The sequence below is a fragment of the Oncorhynchus mykiss genome, chromosome 26, assembly GCF_013265735.2.
Source record: "Oncorhynchus mykiss isolate Arlee chromosome 26, USDA_OmykA_1.1, whole genome shotgun sequence".
NCBI classification, from domain to species: domain Eukaryota; kingdom Metazoa; phylum Chordata; class Actinopteri; order Salmoniformes; family Salmonidae; genus Oncorhynchus; species Oncorhynchus mykiss.
Window position 1 is genome coordinate 43522540 of NC_048590.1, and position 22813 is coordinate 43545352.

The 22813-nt window shown below is 46.3% G+C and overlaps 1 protein-coding gene across 3 annotated transcripts in view; it reads left to right on the plus strand.

Moving 5' to 3' along the window:
• Positions 1 to 12767, plus strand: part of LOC110515557 (elongation factor-like GTPase 1) — a 96047-nt gene extending 83280 nt beyond the window's left edge. For all 3 annotated transcript variants that reach the window (XM_036963198.1, XM_036963197.1, XM_036963199.1), the window contains exon 23: positions 11983 to 12767. In XM_036963198.1, coding sequence (XP_036819093.1) covers positions 11983 to 12171 — 189 coding nt within the window. In that variant the 3' untranslated portion in view covers positions 12172 to 12767. The remainder of the gene's footprint in view (positions 1 to 11982) is intronic.
• Positions 12768 to 22813: the final 10046 nt, after the last annotated feature.

A 22813-nucleotide genomic window follows, 5' to 3' on the forward strand; every position in this document is an offset into this window, starting at 1 on the left:
CTCACACATACACCCTGTCGTGTCCATTCTTGTGCAGACACACACACAGCAGGCATACAACACACACACGCGCACACACACACACCAACACTAACACATGCAAGGCTCACTCCGTGGGGGGGTTGTGAGCTGCAACTCATCAGTCTGAAAACAGGTGCTTGTATTTTTAGCTCTTAATAATTTAATGGTTTTTCATTAATGAATAAATAAAGGAAATCACAATGCTGAACTAGGATCAGTTTTTATTTCACCCTTGTCTCTAGAACTCATAGCCCTGTTCCCTATTAGTTCCAGTATGAGGTGAATCCTAACTAGTCTCCCATTGACATCAATACATGACTTCTCTGACAATCTCTGGCTCATCCTTATTATACCCTTTTTATATACAGAAAAAGTCCCACTTCTTTACCACCTTCTGTATACCTTCTTGTTTTGGGGCAGGTAGCCTAGTGGTTAGAGCATTGGACCAGTAACCAGCAGGTAGCCTAGTGGTTAGAGTGTTGGGACAGTAACCAGCAGGTAGCCTAGTGGTTAGAGTGTTGGGCCAGTAACCAGCAGGTAGCCTAGTGGTTAGAGCGTTGGGCCAGTAACCAGCAGGTAGCCTAGTGGTTAGAGTGTTGGGCCAGTAACCAGCAGGTAGCCTAGTGGTTAGAGTGTTGGGCCAGTAACCAGCAGGTAGCCTAGTGGTTAGAGCGTTGGGCCAGTAACCAGCAGGTGGCCTAGCGGTTAGAGCGTTGGGCCAGTAACCAGCAGGTAGCCTAGTGGTTAGAGTGTTGGGCCAGTAACCAGCAGGTAGCCTAGTGGTTAGAGTGTTGGGCCAGTAACCAGCAGGTAGCCTAGTGGTTAGAGTGTTGGGCCAGTAACCAGCAGGTAGCCTAGTGGTTAGAGTGTTGGGCCAGTAACCAGCAGGTAGCCTAGTGGTTAGAGCATTGGGCCAGTAACCAGCAGGTAGCCTAGTGGTTAGAGCGTTGGGCCAGTAACCAGCAGGTAGCCTAGTGGTTAGAGCGTTGGACCAGTAACCAGCAGGTAGCCTAGTGGTTAGAGTGCTGGGCCAGTAAACAGCAGGTAGCCTAGTGGTTAGAGTGTTGGGCCAGTAACCAGCAGGTAGCCTAGTGGTTAGAGTGTTGGGCCAGTAAACAGCAGGTAGCCTAGTGGTTAGAGCATTGGGCCAGTAACCAGCAGGTAGCCTAGTGGTTAGAGCGTTGGGCCAGTAACCAGCAGGTAGCCTAGTGGTAAGAGCGTTGGACCAGTAACCAGCAGGTATTCTAGTGGTTAGAGTGCTGGGCCAGTAACCAGCAGGTAGGCTAGTGGTTAGAGCATTGGGCCAGTAACCAGCATGTAGCCTAGTGGTTAGAGCGTTGGGCCAGTAACCAGCAGGTAGCCTAGTGGTTAGAGCATTGGGCCAGTAACCAGCAGGTAGCCTAGTGGTTAGAGCATTGGGCCAGTAACCAGCAGGTAGCCTAGTGGTTAGAGTGTTGGACCAGTAACCAGCAGGTAGCCTAGTGGTTAGAGTGTTGGGCCAGTAACCAGCAGGTAGCCTAGTGGTTAGAGTGTTGGGCCAGTAACCAGCAGGTAGCCTAGTGGTTAGAGCGTTGGGCCAGTAACCAGCAGGTAGCCTAGTGGTTAGAGTGTTGGGCCAGTAACCAGCAGGTAGCCTAGCGGTTAGAGCGTTGGGCCAGTAACCAGCAGGTGGCCTAGTGGTTAGAGCGTTGAGACAGTAACCAGCAGGTAGCCTAGTGGTTAGAGTGTTGGGCCAGTAACCAGCAGGTAGCCTAGTGGTTAGAGTGTTGGGCCAGTAACCAGCAGGTAGCCTAGTGGTTCGAGTGTTGGGCCAGTAACCAGCAGGTAGCCTAGTGGTTAGAGTGTTGGGCCAGTAACCAGCAGGTAGCCTAGTGGTTAGAGTGTTAGGCCAGTAACCAGCAGGTAGCCTAGTGGTTAGAGTGTTGGGCCAGTAACCAGCAGGTAGCCTAGTGGTTAGAGCGTTGGGCCAGTAACCAGCAGGTAGCCTAGTGGTTAGAGCATTGGGCCAGTAACCAGCAGGTAGCCTAGTGGTTAGAGCGTTGGGCCAGTAACCAGCAGGTAGCCTAGTGGTTAGAGCATTGGGCCAGTAACCAGCAGGTAGCCTAGTGGTTAGAGTGTTGGGCCAGTAACCAGCAGGTAGCCTAGTGGTTAGAGCATTGGGCCAGTAACCAGCAGGTAGCCTAGTGGTTAGAGCGTTGGGCCAGTAACCAGCAGGTAGCCTAGTGGTTAGAGCGTTGGGACAGTAACCAGCAGGTAGCCTAGTGGTTAGAGCGTTGGACCAGTAGACAGCAGGTAGCCTAGTGGTTAGAGCGTTGGGCCAGTAACCAGCAGGTAGTCTAGTGGTTAGAGCGTTGGGCCAGTAACCAGCAGGTAGCCTAGTGGTTAGAGTGTTGGGCCAGTAACCAGCAGGTAGCCTAGTGGTTAGAGTGTTGGGCCAGTAACCAGCAGGTAGCCTAGTGGTTCGAGTGTTGGGCCAGTAACCAGCAGGTAGCCTAGTGGTTAGAGTGTTGGGTCAGTAACCAGCAGGTAGCCTAGTGGTTAGAGTGTTGGGTCAGTAACCAGCAGGTAGCCTAGTGGTTAGAGCATTGGGCCAGTAACCAGCAGGTAGCCTAGTGGTTAGAGTGTTGGGCCAGTAACCAGCAGGTAGCCTAGTGTTTAGAGTGTTGGGCCAGTAACCAGCAGGTAGCCTAGTGGTTAGAGTGTTGGGCCAGTAACCAGCAGGTAGCCTAGAGGTTAGAGTGTTAGGCCAGTAACTGAAAGGTTGCTAGATCGAATCCCTGAGCTGACAAGGTAAGAATCTGTCGTGCCTAGTTAAATATAAAATACGTTGTTTATATGTGTGTTGTAAGTGGTCAAAAACATGGTATAAAACCCACCTCAATACCAAGTCAAGTTTTTTTCACAGACCCTGTAACCAAAAAACAGGTATCCGGTCTGAAAATGTGTCTCTGTAGGCAGGTCAGTTCATTAGACCTTTTCTGAACTTGTGGACTATAGACACTGAAACCTCAAACAACTGTCTTTTCAATGTGTGCATCCAAATTGATACCCTATTCCTTATATAGAGCACTAGTTTTGACCTGGGAACCCTATTCCTTATATAGAGCACTAGTTTTGACCTGGGAACCCTATTCCTTATATAGAGCACTAGTTTTGACCTGGGAACCCTATTCCCTGTATAGAGCACTAGTTTTGACCTGGGAACCCTATTCCTTATATAGAGCACTAGTTTTGACCTGGGAACCCTATTCCTTATATAGAGCACTAGTTTTGACCTGGGAACCCTATTCCCTATATAGAGCACTAGTTTTGACCTGGGAACCCTATTCCCTATATAGAGCACTAGTTTTGACCTGGGAACCCTATTCCTTATATAGAGCACTAGTTTTGACCTGGGAACCCTATTCCCTATATAGAGCACTAGTTTTGACCTGGGAACCCTATTCCCTATATAGAGCACTAGTTTTGACCTGGGAACCCTATTCCCTATATAGTACACTAGTTTTGTCCTGGTAACTCTATTCTCTAATCCCTAAATAGAGCACTACTTTCGACCGGAGCCCTTGCTAAAAGTAGTTTTGGGAGGCCTGAATCTGAGGTGCCCTTACAATAAGCAACCGAACTGGCGTGGATGATTTTAGCACCCATATTTTAATTTTTATTCAAATATCTGTGTCTGTCTTCAGTTATGCGTGAGCTCTTTGGCCACGCACACCTGTGTTGTGTTTGGTGTTGAAATGAGAACGAATAAGCAGAACCCCATACCTACTGTAAAATATTGTGGTGGATCATTGATGTTATGGGGATATTCTGCTTCCACTGGTCCTGGGGCCCTTGTTAAGGTCAACAGCATCATGATTTTTGCTAAATCTGGTTGCCTCTGCTAGGAGGCTGAAACTGAAACTTGGCCACAAGTGGATCTTCGAGCAAGACAATAACCCCAAGCAGAAAATCAAAGTCCATGAAGAAATGGTTCATTGGCCCCAAAATCAACATTTTGAGATGGCCATCATTCTCCGGACTTTAACCCCATTAAAAACCAGTGGTTTGTATTGAAGAGGGCAGTCCATAAGCGCAGATTAAGGATATCCAGGATCTGGAAGGATTCTGTATGGAGGAATGGTCTAAGATCCCTCCCAATGTGTTCTCCATCTCCTCAAACATGTTAGAAATGGGCTCCGTGTCGTTATCCTCACAAGGTGAGGTATGGAAAACAGGGTCTCTTTCTTTGACCAATGGTATTAGTATAAAATAATATAATTTCACAAAACAATGTTTGCAAAGAAAGCCAGTGGATGGTTTCTTAATACCTTCAATAATAGTTATTTGGAGTTTTTCAATAAATGTGAATATTTGTAGTTACTTTTAAGTCAATACCTGCAGTCAACTTGTGCAATACGTTAGGAGATAAAGCAGATCTCGTTCTTCATTTCACCTGTCACATTGTTTTACAGTTCCTAGAACAGTTGAGCCAGTCACGTGTTTGTTGTAAAGAGCAAAAAACAAGAGAAAGCGGAGCTGCTGAGTCCAAAGCCGTCTATCTATCAGTCTCTCTGTTGGGTGGCAGACATGAGGTGATCAAGTTACACTTGTATTCATTCACTACTAAATGTTTCCATCAGATATATTAGAACTGCTTTCTACCGTGTTTTAGAAGTCTGAGAGCTCTGTTATCGGAGTTCTGTACAGCAGCCATTTTTCCCCCTGTGCTTCCTACTAGTGTTTTTCCATCCTCCATTCTTCTCCACTCTGCTCCGTGTACACATGATGCTTTTCCTTCAGAAAAACTTGCATCATAACATTTGGTTCATTTGCACAATTTCTCTCGTTCACATACGCTTGTAAATGTCCACATTCACCGAAAATGACATTCGGTAACTACTAGCTATACTTGTATACCTTTATGAGCTGGATTTGTTTGTCTTTGCAATTAGTTTGTTCATTTTTGCTTGTTAGCTTTTACCTAACAAGGTATATGTGATTTCGCTATTACTTGTGCTAATTTTGTTAGCATTCCAATGGGCTTTTTGTTTTTAGTGCCCCTTTGTGTGCTATGCCGGTAATTACGTAAATCCCAGGATGGCAGAAGAACAGTATGACATTTTGAAAGTCTGGGTACCTCTCAAGCCTAATACAATGTACTGTAGTTTTATGCAGACATTTCTGCTCATCTTTATCAAGGGGGTCAATCATTTCAGACCCCACTGTATCTATGTCATGGGTATGTGTATTACGTGTTTCTTATTGTGTGTGTGTGTGTGTGTGTGTGTGCTCCTGTCTGTCTGGGGGTTTAAGTGGTTATTGTTCAAGGTCGGCTAATTTAATTGGCCGAGAGAGCCGGACATTGTTAATGAGCGTGTGCAGCCCGGTGTCTCTCACACACACACACAAGCCTAGTGAACAGCTTTACGGTCTGACCTGATGTCACACTGCCAGGAAGAAGAGACACCACACACACACACAAGCCTAGTGAACAGCTTTACGGTCTGACCTGATGTCACACTGCCAGGAAGAAGAGACACCACACACACACACAAGCCTAGTGAACAGCTTTACGGTCTGACCTGATGTCACACTGCCAGGAAGAAGAGACACCACACACACACACAAGCCTAGTGAACAGCTTTACGGTCTGACCTGATGTCACACTGCCAGGAAGAAGAGACACCACACACACACACAAGCCTAGTGAACAGCTTTACGGTCTGACCTGATGTCACACTGCCAGGAAGAAGAGACACCACACACACACACAAGCCTAGTGAACAGCTTTACGGTCTGACCTGATGTCACACTGCCAGGAAGAAGAGACACCACACACACACACAAGCCTAGTGAACAGCTTTACGGTCTGACCTGATGTCACACTGCCAGGAAGAAGAGACACCACACACACACACAAGCCTAGTGAACAGCTTTACGGTCTGACCTGATGTCACACTGCCAGGAAGAAGAGACACCACACACACACACAAGCCTAGTGAACAGCTTTACGGTCTGACCTGATGTCACACTGCCAGGAAGAAGAGACACCACACACACACACAAGCCTAGTGAACAGCTTTACGGTCTGACCTGATGTCACACTGCCAGGAAGAAGAGACACCACACACACACACAAGCCTAGTGAACAGCTTTACGGTCTGACCTGATGTCACACTGCCAGGAAGAAGAGACACCACACACACACACAAGCCTAGTGAACAGCTTTACGGTCTGACCTGATGTCACACTGCCAGGAAGAAGAGACACCACACACACACACAAGCCTAGTGAACAGCTTTACGGTCTGACCTGATGTCACACTGCCAGGAAGAAGAGACACCACACACACACACAAGCCTAGTGAACAGCTTTACGGTCTGACCTGATGTCACACTGCCAGGAAGAAGAGACACCACACACACACACAAGCCTAGTGAACAGCTTTACGGTCTGACCTGATGTCACACTGCCAGGAAGAAGAGACACCACACACACACACAAGCCTAGTGAACAGCTTTACGGTCTGACCTGATGTCACACTGCCAGGAAGAAGAGACACCACACACACACACAAGCCTAGTGAACAGCTTTACGGTCTGACCTGATGTCACACTGCCAGGAAGAAGAGACACCACACACACACACAAGCCTAGTGAACAGCTTTACGGTCTGACCTGATGTCACACTGCCAGGAAGAAGAGACACCACACACACACACAAGCCTAGTGAACAGCTTTACGGTCTGACCTGATGTCACACTGCCAGGAAGAAGAGACACCACACACACACACAAGCCTAGTGAACAGCTTTACGGTCTGACCTGATGTCACACTGCCAGGAAGAAGAGACACCACACACACACACAAGCCTAGTGAACAGCTTTACGGTCTGACCTGATGTCACACTGCCAGGAAGAAGAGACACCACACACACACACAAGCCTAGTGAACAGCTTTACGGTCTGACCTGATGTCACACTGCCAGGAAGAAGAGACACCACACACACACACAAGCCTAGTGAACAGCTTTACGGTCTGACCTGATGTCACACTGCCAGGAAGAAGAGACACCACACACACACACAAGCCTAGTGAACAGCTTTACGGTCTGACCTGATGTCACACTGCCAGGAAGAAGAGACACCACACACACACACAAGCCTAGTGAACAGCTTTACGGTCTGACCTGATGTCACACTGCCAGGAAGAAGAGACACCACACACACACACAAGCCTAGTGAACAGCTTTACGGTCTGACCTGATGTCACACTGCCAGGAAGAAGAGACACCACACACACACACAAGCCTAGTGAACAGCTTTACGGTCTGACCTGATGTCACACTGCCAGGAAGAAGAGACACCACACACACACACAAGCCTAGTGAACAGCTTTACGGTCTGACCTGATGTCACACTGCCAGGAAGAAGAGACACCACACACACACACAAGCCTAGTGAACAGCTTTACGGTCTGACCTGATGTCACACTGCCAGGAAGAAGAGACACCACACACACACACACAAGCCTAGTGAACAGCTTTACGGTCTGACCTGATGTCACACTGCCAGGAAGAAGAGACACCACACACACACTGCTTTTATTTGTTATTATTATCTATATTATTATTTTTAGAATAAATGCTGTTGGGAAAGAGCTCTCAAGGTAAGTATGTTACTGTATTGTTTTACAGCTGTTGTATCCTCGGCACATGGCGAATAAACCTTGAAACCTGAAACTAGATGCGACACACACGCTATGCAAATTCATTACAACACACAGCATGTCACTCAGTATTAGATTCCCCCGTTGCTCCACACACCCACCCCCTACTAGCACATTGTTGTCAGCCTTTATGTGTGAGCTTCATTAAAACACGTCTGTCCGGTTTAATTTACGTTTCTCTGTCATTATCTGCAGCAGTTAGATAGTTACTCCATAGACAGTCATGACAACATAGATAGTTACTCCATAGACAGTCATGACAACATAGATAGTTACTCCATAGACAGTCATGACAACATAGATAGTTACTCCATAGACAATCATGACAACGTAGATAGTTACTCCATAGACAATCATGACAACGTAGATAGTTACTCTATAGACAATCATGACAATGTAGATAGTTACTCCATAGACAATCATGACAACATAGATAGTTAGTTACTCCATAGACAATCATGACAACGTAGATAGTTACTCCATAGACAATCATGGCAACATAGATAGTTAGTTACTCCATAGACAATCATGACAACGTAGATAGTTACTCCATAGACAATCATGACAACATAGATAGTTACTCCATAGACAGTCATGACAACGTAGATAGTTACTCCATAGACAGTCATGACAACATAGATAGTTACTCCATAGACAGTCATGACAACATAGATAGTTACTCCATAGACAATCATGACAACATGGAAAGTTACTCCATAGACAGTCATGACAACATAGATAGTTACTCCATAGACAATCATGACAACATAGTTACTCCATAGACAATCTTGACAACATAGATAGTTACTCCATAGACAATCATTAGAACATAGATAGTTACTCCATAGACGATAACAATGGGGTTTTAGTAGACTCCACCTTGATACTATCTAAATCTTTCTATACATCTAGTCTATTTAAATTAGATGCAAGCTACTGTTAGCATTTAGTTTATCATTGATTTGCTATGGACTTCATATTTATTTAACATATGAATAGTGTTTAGTGACAGAGAGCTCTTCTGTGAGTGTTGTATTGTTGTGTTAGCTATGTGTGTAATGTTATGGACTTACATTAGATTAGCATGAGAAAGAGGTTGTGACAATAACTTTTTTCCTCCCATTGTGTTGTAGTTCAGGGACTAGCATCTGGTGTGTGTGTGTGTGTGTGTGTGTGTGTGTGTGTGTGTGTGTGTGTGTGTGTGTGTGTGTGTGTGTGTGTGTGTGTGTGTGTGTGTGTTCATTCATTCAGGCTAATGTAGGTGAGGCCCACTGACACGCTTCATGGAGCGCAATGACAAAAGCTCTCTCTCTCTCTCTCTCTCTCACTCACTCACTCACTCACTCACTCACTCACTCACTCACTCACTCACTCACTCACTCACTCACTCACTCACTCACAAACACACACACAGCAGTGAGACAAAGGCCCCTGTAAAGATAAGTAACTGAAGGGATGCACACAACAGGGGCCGCAGAGAGCAGATTAAATCAAAGACCTGTGTGTGTCTTTGCTTGTGTGCACTCGTGCATACTAGTGTGTTTGTGTGTTTCAGCCCCCCTGTTGGTACATTCCCCCCGTTACAGTTAGAGCTGAGCACCCGCCACTCTAACCCTGCACACGTACACACACAATGAAACACACACCCATTCGCCCTACTGGACCCAATTGTGCCGAAATATGTGTGTGTGTGTGTGTGTGCAACCTCATAATCTGTCTGGTGTTGTTCTTCCTCTACCATCTGTTGCCTGCATCAAGAGTCTGTCACTCGGGGCCCCTAACGGCCAGGTGCAGGGGCCCGCGTACACACTGGTACAGTAATTGTGGCATGGTGTGTGTGTGTGAAGCAGCAGAAGGCATTGCCTCATCTCCTCAGCAGGTTGCACATAGCCAGGCCCTCCTCAACAAACACACACAGTCTCTCTCCTCTAGAACACAGTGTTGATCTGGATGTCCACACAGTCTCTCCTCTAGAACACAGTGTTGATCTGGATGTCCACACAGTCTCTCTCCTCTAGAACACAGTGTTGATCTGGATGTCCACACAGTCTCTCCTCTAGAACACAGTGTCGATCTGGATGTCCACACAGTCTCTCTCCTCTAGAACACAGTGTTGATCTGGATGTCCACACAGTCTCTCTCCTCTAGAGCACAGTGTTGATCTGGATGTCCACACAGTCTCTCCTCTAGAACACAGTGTTGATCTGGATGTCCACACAGTCTCTCTCCTCTAGAGCACAGTGTTGATCTGGATGTCCACACAGTCTCTCTCCTCTAGAACACAGTGTTGATCTGGATGTCCACACAGTCTCTCCTCTAGAACACAGTGTTGATCTGGATGTCCACACAGTCTCTCTCCTCTAGAACACAGTGTTGATCTAGATGTCCACACAGTCTCTCCTCTAGAACACAGTGTTGATCTGGATGTCCACACAGTCTCTCTCCTCTAGAACACAGTGTTGATCTGGATGTCCACACAGTCTCTCTCCTCTAGAACACAGTGTTGATCTGGATGTCCACACAGTCTCTCCTCTAGAACACAGTGTTGATCTGGATGTCCACACAGTCTCTCCTCTAGAACACAGTGTTGATCTGGATGTCCACACAGTCTCTCTCCTCTAGAACACAGTGTTGATCTGGATGTCCACACAGTCTCTCCTCTAGAACACAGTGTTGATCTGGATGTCCACGCAGTCTCTCCTCTAGAACACAGTGTTGATCTAGATGTCCACACAGTCTCTCCTCTAGAACACAGTGTTGATCTGGATGTCCACACAGTCTCTCCTCTAGAACACAGTGTTGATCTGGATGTCCACACAGTCTCTCCTCTAGAACACAGTGTTGATCTGGATGTCCACACAGTCTCTCTCCTCTAGAACACAGTGTTGATCTAGATGTCCACACAGTCTCTCCTCTAGAACACAGTGTTGATCTGGATGTCCACACAGTCTCTCCTCTAGAACACAGTGTTGATCTGGATGTCCACACAGTCTCTCTCCTCTAGAACACAGTGTTGATCTGGATGTCCACACAGTCTCTCTCCTCTTGAACACAGTGTTGATCTGGATGTCCACACAGTCTCTCCTCTAGAACACAGTGTTGATCTGGATGTCCACACAGTCTCTCTCCTCTTGAACACAGTGTTGATCTGGATGTCCACACAGTCTCTCTCCTCTTGAACACAGTGTTGATCTGGATGTCCACACAGTCTCTCCTCTAGAACACAGTGTTGATCTGGATGTCCACACAGTCTCTCCTCTAGAACACAGTGTTGATCTGGATGTCCACACAGTCTCTCCTCTAGAACACAGTGTTGATCTGGATGTCCACACAGTCTCTCCTCTAGAACACAGTGTTGATCTGGATGTCCACACAGTCTCTCCTCTAGAACACAGTGTTGATCTGGATGTCCACACAGTCTCTCCTCTAGAACACAGTGTTGATCTGGATGTCCACACAGTCTCTCTCCTCTAGAACATAGTGTTGATCTGGATGTCCACACAGTCTCTCTCCTCTAGAACACAGTGTTGATCTGGATGTCTGTGTGACTGACTGCTTTGGAAGAACACATGTTCTCTATAACCTCCCTACTGTCAGAGCCTGATGGAGGGAGAGAGGGGTGGGGGGGGGGGTGGAGAAAGAGCAAGGTAGGGAGAGAGCCAGGTAGGGAGCTAGAGGGGGAGAGAGCCAGGTAGAGAGATAGCCAGGTAGAGATAGAGCCAGGTAGAGAGAGAGCCAGGTAGAGAGAGAGCCAGGTAGGGAGCTAGAGGGGGAGAGAGCCAGGTAGGGAGCTAGAGGGAGAGAGGGGGGAGGTAGAGAGAGAAAGACAGGGAGCAGCTGAGTTGGATAACAGTAGTCATGATCTCTTCCTTGTCTGCCTCCACTGCTGAGCAAAGTTTAGCCAAGACGGGGTTCTTTGTCATGTGGGGTAGATTCCAGTGTCCGCTCCATGCTTTACATCTGTTCATGTTTATGGGTCAGGGCCCGTATCCACAAAGTGTCTCAGAGTAGGAGTGCTGATCTAGGATCTGTTTAGCCTTTTCAGTCGTAAAGAATAAGATATTATGGACAGGGTTGACCTGGCTCTGAGATGTTTTGGGGATACAGGTCCTGATCTTTGTATCTATAGTCCATTTAATGAAGCATTATCCTGCTCAGTGGTGGACTTCAAACTAAATCTGTCTTCATGTATTTGAAACTAAATCGCTCTCTCTCTCTCTGTCTCTCTGTCTGTCTCTGTGTGTGTCTCAAGGTGATCTCCAGTGATCCGTCCTGGGTTCCTACCACAGAAGAGGAGTACCTCCACTTTGGAGAGAAGGCTGATTCTGCCAATCAGGCTCTGAAATACATGAACGGTGTTCGGCGTCGTAAAGGGCTGTACGTGGAGGAGAAGATAGTGGAGCATGGCGAGAAACAGAGAACACTGAGCAAGAACAAATAGGCCTGTGTGTGTGTTTCCTGATTGACTCCTACCAACACACACCCGAGACAGACATCATAAAGAGCATCCAGTAGATACTGTCCCCCATCGTCCCCCATCATCACCCCTCTAACTGTCACTCAAAATGAGCCACTGATGCTTTTATATTACAGAGCAGTTTTGCTGAAAACCTTAGAAAATGTTTTTTAGTCCAGAACTAGACTTAATCTGTGTCTAGGAAACCGGCCCAATGGGTTTTAATAGCTGGACAAGCAGCTGTGTCTTTACCCGGGAGAATCCCTTTCAGCGATGCATAATTGACGAGTGTTCCCGTTCAAATCCAGTTTTTCTGTTAAGTGAAGTGGCTTGAATGAATTTCTGCTCTCAACCTAATTGAATTGCAGTACCCAGCCCCCTGAAGAGCGGCATTTCATTTGGAAAAACACAAATATGATTCAAAGTGGGATTGTACATGTTTTAATTATTTGGGGACAGCGCTAGCGAGCAATAGCCTTGTTGATGTGCTATGTTGAGAGCTCTGGATAAGGTATCTGTGTACAAGACATAAAGCAAAATGTACAGTATTTACCAGAAAGCAATAAAGAAAGAAAATGGTGTGTTTTTTTGTTTCATTAATCAGGAGTGATATGTGTGTGTGGGTCATTCTTGAGATGTGGTGGCATTTGGACATGGCATTTTGGAAAATAATTACTTAATGTTTCTAGATTTAATTTAATTTAAATGTATTTGGGTACATCTTCCCATTCTAAATCAAATAATATGGTAGCTTAATGAATAATTGTTACCATTATGATAACACCAATGACACATTTTAGGTAATTGAGGATTTTACTAGATGAGGCCACGATGTTCATTAACCCTTTTTAAAATAATTTACTAAAGTGATATAATTAATACTTTTGCTCTCAATTTCCCTTTATTTACATTGAGTAATACCAATAACACATTATTCAGACACACCAAATTAATAATGTATCATTTTTGCAGATTAGAGGGTGTGTGTTCCCCTAAGATAATTATGAGACAGTTTGCCATCACTGGGAAACACCTTGCACTTCAATCCATGTACTAGAACAACTGTCTAGAATTGCTCTACAAGTTCTCCCTCTTCATTCCCCTATTTCTCCACTCCTCTCAGACTTGTTCCCATTGTGTAGTCTGACCCCTGTCCTTCCTGCCCACTCACCTCCCCTCCCCCACTCCTTCCCCTCTTCCCGGGCTTGAGGAAGAAAGATCTCTTTCTCCACCAAGAAAACAAAGGAGATCAACGGTTATTGAGGTGTGTGTGTGTGTGCACACACGTGTAAAGTAACAGGAGACCGCACAAAATAGTTAAAACATACTGGCCAATGGCTGAGCTTGATTGGTAATGGGTTGAATGATTGTGAGCTAGTATGTCCATCTATTGGTCGTTACACCAGGAAAGGGCTTCCTGGGATGAAAAAGAAGTTTTAAGATTCAAGTTGGCACGGGGTGCATCTTGATAGTCTAAAGTAGCCTCCTCTGCTTGTTCCCTCCATCCGCACTGTTCAGCAAATTGACCAAAGCAATATGGAAGATGCCTTCCAGGACTTTGCTTTCACTTGGCAAGTTCTTTCACATCAGTTCATATGACAGGAAGAAAATTGTGGCCATTCAATCTATTTTGTCTTGCGTATAACATGTATTTTTGTTATGGTACAGCTATGATGTCCATATACAAATGTGTCCTTGTGGACCATAACATCTATCTTATCTTCCCTTGTCATTTAAATGGTTTACCCAGAAACCACATTTGCCCACTTTTCCTATTCTTGTATATACTAAACTTTAGATATGCTGATATCTTGAATTACTTCCTGAAGACCACGATTACTCTTCAAAGAGCGTCATCATTCGTCACGATAGTTGAGCTTGGCTTCTCTTCCAGGCCTTCAATTCTCACAACTGTTCTTCTTTTTTCAAATACGACTCTCTTGGAAGCTAGGGAACGAGGTTGCCGGTGCCACAAAGCATCTTCCCGGTGAGCACAGGATGTTAAAAAGAGTGGGCCGAGAGGACAGGGAGAGTAGAGAGAGTGAGCGGGAGGGAGAGACGGTAGACATACATACTGCTTGCTAGAGCTGTCACAACACAGTGAATGTATCCCTCGCCTGCTAGGAAGTTCCAACCACTGTAGACAGTGTTGAAAATTGTAATCCACAGACGTATGTTTAAATAACATGAATCACAAACCGAGCAGTTATGAACAAGACAATCAAATGGTCCACCCTTTGTACATAATTGTAGAACCTTAGTGTGGTTGTTTTTCTATGTGACCATGAGCCATTTTCTCAGGTGATGTGTTTGTCTAAAAGTTAGGGATCCGTTTTAGAATCCTGCTGTGAAGCAGCATTCGGGAAAGTATTAAGACCCCTTGACTTTTTCTACATTTTTGTTACAGCCTGATTCTAAAATGGATTAAATTGTTTTAAGGCACACACCTGTCTATATAGCATTTGGCAGTGCATATCAGAGCAAAAACCAAGCCATGAGGTGTAAGGAACTGTCTGTAGAGCTCTGAGTCAGGATTGTGTCAAGGACAGATTTTATTTTTACCTTTATTTAACTAGGCAAGTCAGTTAAGAACAAATTCTTATTTTCAATGACAGTCTAGGAACAGTGGGTTTAACTGCCTGTTCAGGGGCAGAACAACAGATTTGTACCTTGTCAGCTCTGGGGTTTGAACTTGCAACCTTCCGGTTACTAGTCCAATGCTCTAACCACTAGGCTACCCTGTCACCCCAGATCTGGGGAAGGGGTACCAAAACATTTCTGCAGCATTGAAGATCCCCAAGAACACATCATGCTTAAATGGAAGAAGTTTGGAACCACCAATAGAAGAAGTTCGGAACCACCTCTTCCTAGAGCTGGCCGCCTGGCCAAACTGAACAATCGGGGGAGAAGGGCCTTGGTCAGGGAGGTGACCAAGAACCTGATGGTCACTCTGACAGAGAATGACAACCATCTCTGCAGCACTCCACCAATCAGGCCTTTATGGTAGAGTGGCCAGATGGAAGCCACTCCTCAGTAAAAGGCACATGATAACCTGCTGGAGTTTGCCAAAAGGGACCAAAAGACTCTCAGACCACGAGAAACAAGATTCTCTGGTCTAATGAAACCAAGATTGAACTATTTGGCCTGTATGTAAAGTGTCACGTCTGGAGGAACCATCCCTACGGTGAAGCATGGTGATGGCAGCATCATGCTGTGGGGATGTTTTTCAGTGGCAGGGACTGGGAGACTAGTCAGGATTGAGGCAAAGCTGTACGGAGCAAAGTACAGAGAGATCCTTGATGAAAACCTGCTCCAGAGCGCTCAGGACCTCAGACGGGGGTGAAGGATCACCTTCCAACAGGACAAAAACCCTAAGCACACAGCCAAGAGAACACAGGAGTGGCTTCAGGACAAGTCTCTGTCCTTGAGTGGCCCAGCCAGAGCCTAAACTTGAACCCAATCAAACATCTCTGGAGAGACCTGAAAATGGCGTGCAGCATTTTCAAACTGCAGCATTTTGGTGTGCAGCATTTTGTCCAAACTGACAAAGCTTGAGAGGAATGGGAGAAACTTTACAAATACAGGTGTGCCAAGCTTGTAGCGTCATACCCAAGAAGACTTGAGTCTGTAATGGCTGCCAAAGGTGCTTCAACAAAGTACTGAGTAAAGGTTCTGAATACTTATGTAAATGTGATATTTCTGGGTTTTGTTTTTTTAATAAATTTGCACAAATTTCTACAAACCTGTTTTTGGTTTGTCATTATGGGGTATTGTGTGTAAATTGAGGGAGAAAAAAACTATTCAATACATTTTAGAATAAGGCTGTAACAACAAAATATGGAAATAACCTACTGATTGTAGAATATTGTAGAATAATAGTGAAGACATCAAAACTATTAAATAACACATATGGAATCATGTAATAACCAAAAAAGTGTTTACTAAATCAAATCACAATAAAAGTTCATTTGTGGAATTTCTTTCCTTCTTAATGTGTTTGAGCATATCAGTTGTTTTGTGACAAGGTAGGGGTGGTATACAGAAGATAGCCCTATTTGGTAAGAGACCAAGTCCATATTATGGGAAGAACAGCTCAGATAAACAAAGAGAAAGGACAGTCCATCATTACTTTAAGACATGAAGGTCAGTCAATCCAGAAAAGGTTGAGAACTTTGAAAGTGCAGTGGCAAAAACCATGAAGCGGTATGATGAAACTGTCTCTCATGAGGACCGCCACAGGAAAGACTTACCTCTGCTGTGGTATGATGAAACTGTCTCTCATGAGGACCGCCACAGGAAAGACTTACCTCTGCTGTGGTATGATGAAACTGGCTCTCATGAGGACCGCCACAGGAAAGACTTACCTCTGCTGTGGTATGATGAAACTGGCTCTCATGAGGACCGCCACAGGAAAGGAAGACCCAGAGTTACCTCTGCTGTGGTATGATGAAACTGGCTCTCATGAGGACCGCCACAGGAAAGACTTACCTCTGCTGTGGTATGATGAAACTGGCTCTCATGAGGACCGCCACAGGAAAGGAAGACCCAGAGTTACCTCTGCTGTGGTATGATGAAACTGGCTCTCATGAGGACCGCCACAGGAAAGGAAGAACCAGAGTTACCTCTGCTGCAGAGGATAAATTCATTAGAGCCTCAGAAATTGGAGCCCAAATAAATGTTTCACAGAGTTCAAGTAACAGACACACCTCAACATCAACTGTTCAGAGGAGACTGCGTGAATCAGGCCATGTTCGAACTGCTGCAAAGAAACCACTACTAAAGGACACCAATAATAAGAAGAGACTTGCTTGGGCCAAGAAACAGGAGCAATAAATCAAATCAAAGTTTATTTGTCACGTGTGCCGAATACAACAGGTGTTTCACCTTACCTTACAGTGAAATGCTTACTTACAGGCTCTAACCAATAGTTTCAAAAAGGTGTTAGGTGAACAGTAGGTAAGTAAATAAATAAAACAACAGTAAAAAGACAGGCTATATACAGTAACGAGGCTATAAAAGTAGCGAGGCTACATACAGACACCGGTTAGTCAGGCTGATTGAGGTAGTATGTACATATGGTTAAAGTGACTATGCATATATGATGAACAGAGAGTAGCAGTAGTGTAAAAGAGGGGTTGGGGGGTGGTGGGACACAATGCAGATAGCCCGGTTAGACAATGTGTGGGGGCACTGGTTGGTCAGCCCAATTGAGGTAGAATGTACATGAATGTATAGTTAAAGTGACTATGCATATATGATAAACAGAGAGTAGCAGCAGTGTAAAAAGAGGGGTTGGGGGGACACACAATGCAAATAGTCCTGTTCAGGAGTCTTATGGCTTGGGGGTAAAAGCTGTTGAGAAGCCTTGTTTTCCTAGACTTGGCACTCCGGTACTGCTTGCCATGCGGTAGTAGAGAGAACAGTCTATGACTGGGGTGGCTGGGGACTTTGACAATTTCTAGGGCCTTCCTCTGACACCACCTGGTGTAGAGGTCCTTGATGGCAGGCAGCTTAGCCCCAGTGATGTACTGGGGCTAGACATTAGACCAGTGGAAATCTGTCCTTTGGTCTGATGAGTCCAAATTTGAGATTTTTGTGTGGTTCCCACCGTGAAGAATGGAGGAGGTGGTGTAGGGGTGCTTTGCTGATGACACTGTCTGTGATTTATTTAGAATTAAAGGCACACTTAACCAGCATGGCTACCACAGCATTCTGCAGTGATACGCCATCCCATCTGGTTTGCGCTTAGTGGGACTATCATTTTGTTTTTCAACAGGACAATGACCCAAAGCAGCCAAGAAGTGCTCAGCATATGTGGGAACTCCTTCAAGACTGTTCGAAAAGCATTCCAGGTGAAGCTGGTTAAGAAAATGCCAAGAGTGTGCAAAGCTGTCAAGGCAAAGGGTGGCTATCTGAAGAATATAAAATATATTTTGACACTTTTTTGGCTACAACACTTTTTTGTTTACTACATGATTCCATATTCCTTGTGTTATTTACAAGTGTTGATGTCTTCACTATTATTCTACAAGAAAATAGTAAAAAATAAAGCAAAACCCTGAGTAGGTATATCCAAACTTTTGACTGGTACTGTATATATTTCTTGGCTTGGGGCTAACACAACTTTAGAAAGTGTGTGTGTGTGTGTGTGTGTGTGTGTGTGTGTGTGTGTGTGTGTGTGTGTGTGTGTGTCATTGCCTCCAGGGGAGTGTGTGTGTGTCCGTGAGACAGACTCATGGGCGGGGGTCCATCCATATATTATTTATCAAGTTGCTGAGTGCTGCCTGAAGCAAAAGCTCATGGGTAATGGTTGAAATGCACACTTTTTGAAACATTAGTCAGGTGTCAGGTGAGGTTTAGATGTGATGTGTGTGTTAGATTTGTGTGTGTGTGTGTGTGTGTGTGTGTGTGTGTGTGTGCGTGCGTGCGTGCGTGCGTGCGTGTCCGTCCGTCCGTCCGTCCGTACATGTCTTCGTGCATGCGTTTGACTAGTGCCAGAATCTACTGTATAAAAATCCCCTTCTGTTAAACTAATAACGTTACATAAAGTTGGAGGAGATTGAAAACAGATTTCAGGGAGCTGCAGTTGGCCAGCAGTGTAATCGGTGGGGATGTATTTTTAATGAGTCCACTGACACAGAGAGAGAGAGAGTCCCAGACCTAAAGGGGACCTGTCTAGGCAAACTAGCCCAGAAACACAGCCTGAACTAGAGCAGCAGCCAGACCAACACCCCTCCCTACATGGTTCTGTCTGGATCTCCTGCCTCTGCTGTCTTACTGTACCTTCCGCTGTTTGGCCTTACTAGCAAAGGAACTAGCCTAACAATAGCCAGGACAAAGGAGTTAGCTAAAGAAGTGGAAAGAGACTGGCAACCAGGCTACAGAGGAAGCAGTGATTGTTTGTTGTGTACTTTACATTGGCAGTGAAATGTATCCCAGTGTTGTGCTAGTCTTGTTTCAGGTTGTTTATCTACTATTGTTTGTATATGAGTATGGGGGACTATCTAGCTTTGTGTGTGTGTTTGTGTGTGTGTGAGTGAGAGAACGTACATTGTTTTGTTTTCTTTAGTCTGTGTGTGTGCATGCATGTGTGTACTGTATATGTGTGTGTGTCTGTGTCTGGGTGCTGTCTCTCTCTGTACGTTTATGTCTGGGGTGATGCAGCCTTGTGGGTCATGTCGGGTCACCGGCGGGTCATGTCGGGTCAATGGTTGTCTATGAGCTTCTGTTAGCTCACAGGTTCTCAGAAGCATCTTGACGACCCGCGGAGCCTGTCCTGTGCTACACTCTGCTAGCTACAGCATATGTGAGTTTACTACCATTTCTTTAGAATAACTGCTAACCTCCTTCAGGTATACATTAGGCTTAAAACAGAGAGACAGGCAGACAGACAAGTCTGAGACAGACAGTCTGTCTGACAAGTCTGAGACAGACAGTCAGACAGACAGACAAGCACAGCTACACAAGGACAATTGAAACGTACAGCTACATATAATAACTAATACACACACACACACACACACACACACACACACACACACACACACACACACACACACACACACACACACACACACACACACACACACACACACACATACACACACATACACACACACACACACACATAACTGTTTTTACAGTCCCCCCCAGCATCAAGAAGTGACAAAGAGATACTCATTTTGATAATTGTGAGGTAGACATAATTATGGATGTTGTACACACTTCATCTCACGCTGTAATAACCTGCTCCTTCACCCTCTCTGACTTCAAAAGGGAAGCTCATCTGCAAACTGGAGCTCGGAAATTCATTGCCTTTGTTTCCTCCAAGCTGAGCTGGGCCACATCTAGCATTACCTCATCCATCTAACCCCCCCTCTCTCACCCACCCCCTCGTTTACTGAAGTCACACACTCCATGAGGGTGGGAGGGAGGGAGGACAGTGGAGGCCTGAACGAGGGAGCTAGATGGAGGCAGGGGGAGATGGATGGAGAGGAGGGAGAGACGAGGGGTGACAGCCCCCATGAAACGGCTGACTTGGCAGGAGGATCAGTTGAGCAGCAGATGCTGCTTGCGCACACATACACAGACACACACACACAAACACGTACACACACACAGACATGTACACACAGACACGTGCACACACACAGACATGTACACACAGACACGTGCACACACATACGACACGTACACACAAGCTCTTTTTGTCTGTTACTGTTCCAGCCCTGGGGGAGCTAAACCCTGACTTTTACCTCGGCTCAACAGGCTGGGGTTTCTGTTACTCTGCATATGGTTCAGTCTGGGGCTGCCTGTCTGCCGGGTCTCTCACTCTCTCTGCTCCTCTCTCTGTTTCTCTTTCTCTGTCCCGCTCTCTCTATCTAGCTCTCTCTCGCCTGTCTCCTGTCCTCTCTGTCTCCCCTCATCCTCCCTCCTACTGTCCATCTTCCTCTCTCCCTGTCTGTCCATCTTTTTCCTTTCTCCTTTGCTTCTTCCATCTCTCCCTTTGTCTCTCCCTGTCTCCTTTCTTCCTGTGTTAATGCATTACAGACGTCAGTGGCAGTGTGCTGAGACAATGGCAGGCTAATGGGTTTCACAGAGTGGCTGTGCTTTACTTTTGTTTTCACTTCAGGTTTTCCAGATAAAGGCCAGGGTGAAGGGTGAAGACTCCCTGTAGACTCACATACACAGAGACCTAAACACACACACACACACACACCACACACACACACACACGCACGCACACACGCACGCACGCACGCACGCACGCACGCACGCACGCACGCACACACACACACACACACACACACACACACACACACACACACACACACACACACACACACACACACACACACACACACAAACACAAACACACAGAGAGAGAGCAGTCATGTGTAGAGGACAGGCATTATGTCATGGCTTGGGGTGCTTTGTCAATGTACTTCACATTGTCTGTTACATGGACCTAGCTCTGTTCCCTCACTGGCCAGTCAGAGGAGCGTGCTGTGGGTGTCTCTCTCTCCTGTTTCTCTCTGTTCCCACACTGGCCAGTCAGAGGAGCGTGCTGTGGGTGTCTCTCTCTCTGTTTCTCTCTGTTCCCACACTGGCCAGTCAGAGGAGCGTGCTGTACAGTGTCTCTCTCTCTGTTTCTCTCTGTTCCCACACTGGCCAGTCAGAGGAGCGTGCTGTGAGTGTTGTGAGTCAGAAGCTAATTGCCAGGTCAGTGTGCCAGTGAGTGCCAGCAGCCGTCTGTGTGCCCACTAGAACACGTCGCTCACGCCTCCCCTCTAATACCACTCTCTCTCTTTCTCTTCACCCACCACTCCCTGTGTCTGCCCACTCTAGGGGTGACTTCCCTGGCGGCTCCAACACAGCCGTTAGACAGAGAAACACCTGGCCTCGGAACAGGGAACAGGCAAACACACTGGCTGCTTCACCTTAACAAGCTCTTGAATTTCACTTATGTTGTATAGACCTGTCTGTATGTGATGTGGGAGAATGGGCAGGGTTCCATTGGCTCCACAAATGATCTGAACAAGGAGGCTGAGCAGACCCGTCTCAAAATAACATAGCCGACATAGAACTAAGTCACAACTAATAGGCATGATGAGAAAAACATACTGCATGGCACTAGCAAACTCGTGTCAAAACATAGACATTAATGCATCCATCATTCTGTGTAGAATCTGTATGACATTACTATGTTTCCAGGTGTTTTCTAATGATAAAGAATGAGTCGGATTGTAATAATCATTCTATAGGCTTCTCCTTCTGGGGTTACCTTGTAGCTGGTGCCAGTGAACTGAGTGTGGGTCCACTGCCCTGCATGTTAGTGTGGGTCCACTGCCCTGCATGTTAGTGTGGGTCCACTGCCCTGCATGTTGGTGTGGGTCCACTGCCCTGTATGTTAGTGTGGGCCCACTGCCCTGCATGTTGGTGTGGGTCCACTGCCCTGTATGTTAGTGTTGGTCCACTGCCCTGCATGTTAGTGTGGGTCCACTGCCCTGCATGTTAGTGTGTGTCCACTGCCCTGCATGTTAGTGTGTGTCCACTGCCCTGCATGTTAGTGTGGGTCCACTGTCCTGCATGTTAGTGTGTGTCCACTGCCCTGCATGTTAGTGTGGGTCCACTGCCCTGCATGTTAGTGTGGGCCCACTGCCCTGCATGTTAGTGTGGGCCCACTGCCCTGCATGTTAGTGTTGGCCCACTGCCCTGCATGTTAGTGTTGGTCCATTGCCCTGCATGTTAGTGTGGGCCCACTGCCCTGCATGTTGGTGTGGGTCCACTGCCCTGCTTGTTAGTGTGGGTCCACTGCCCTGCATGTTAGTGTGGGTCCACTGCCCTGCATGTTAGTGTGGGTGTGGGTCCACTGCCCTGCATGTTGGTGTGGGTCCACTGCCCTGCATGTTAGTGTGTGTCCACTGCCCTGCATGTTAGTGTGGGTATGGGTCCACTGCCCTGCATGTTAGTGTGGGTGTGGGTCCACTGCCCTGCATGTTAGTGTGGGTATGGGTCCACTGCCCTGCATGTTAGTGTGGGTGTGGGTCCACTGCCCTGCATGTTAGTGTGGGTGTGGGTCCACTGCCCTGCATGTTGGTGTGGGTCCACTGCCCTGCATGTTGGT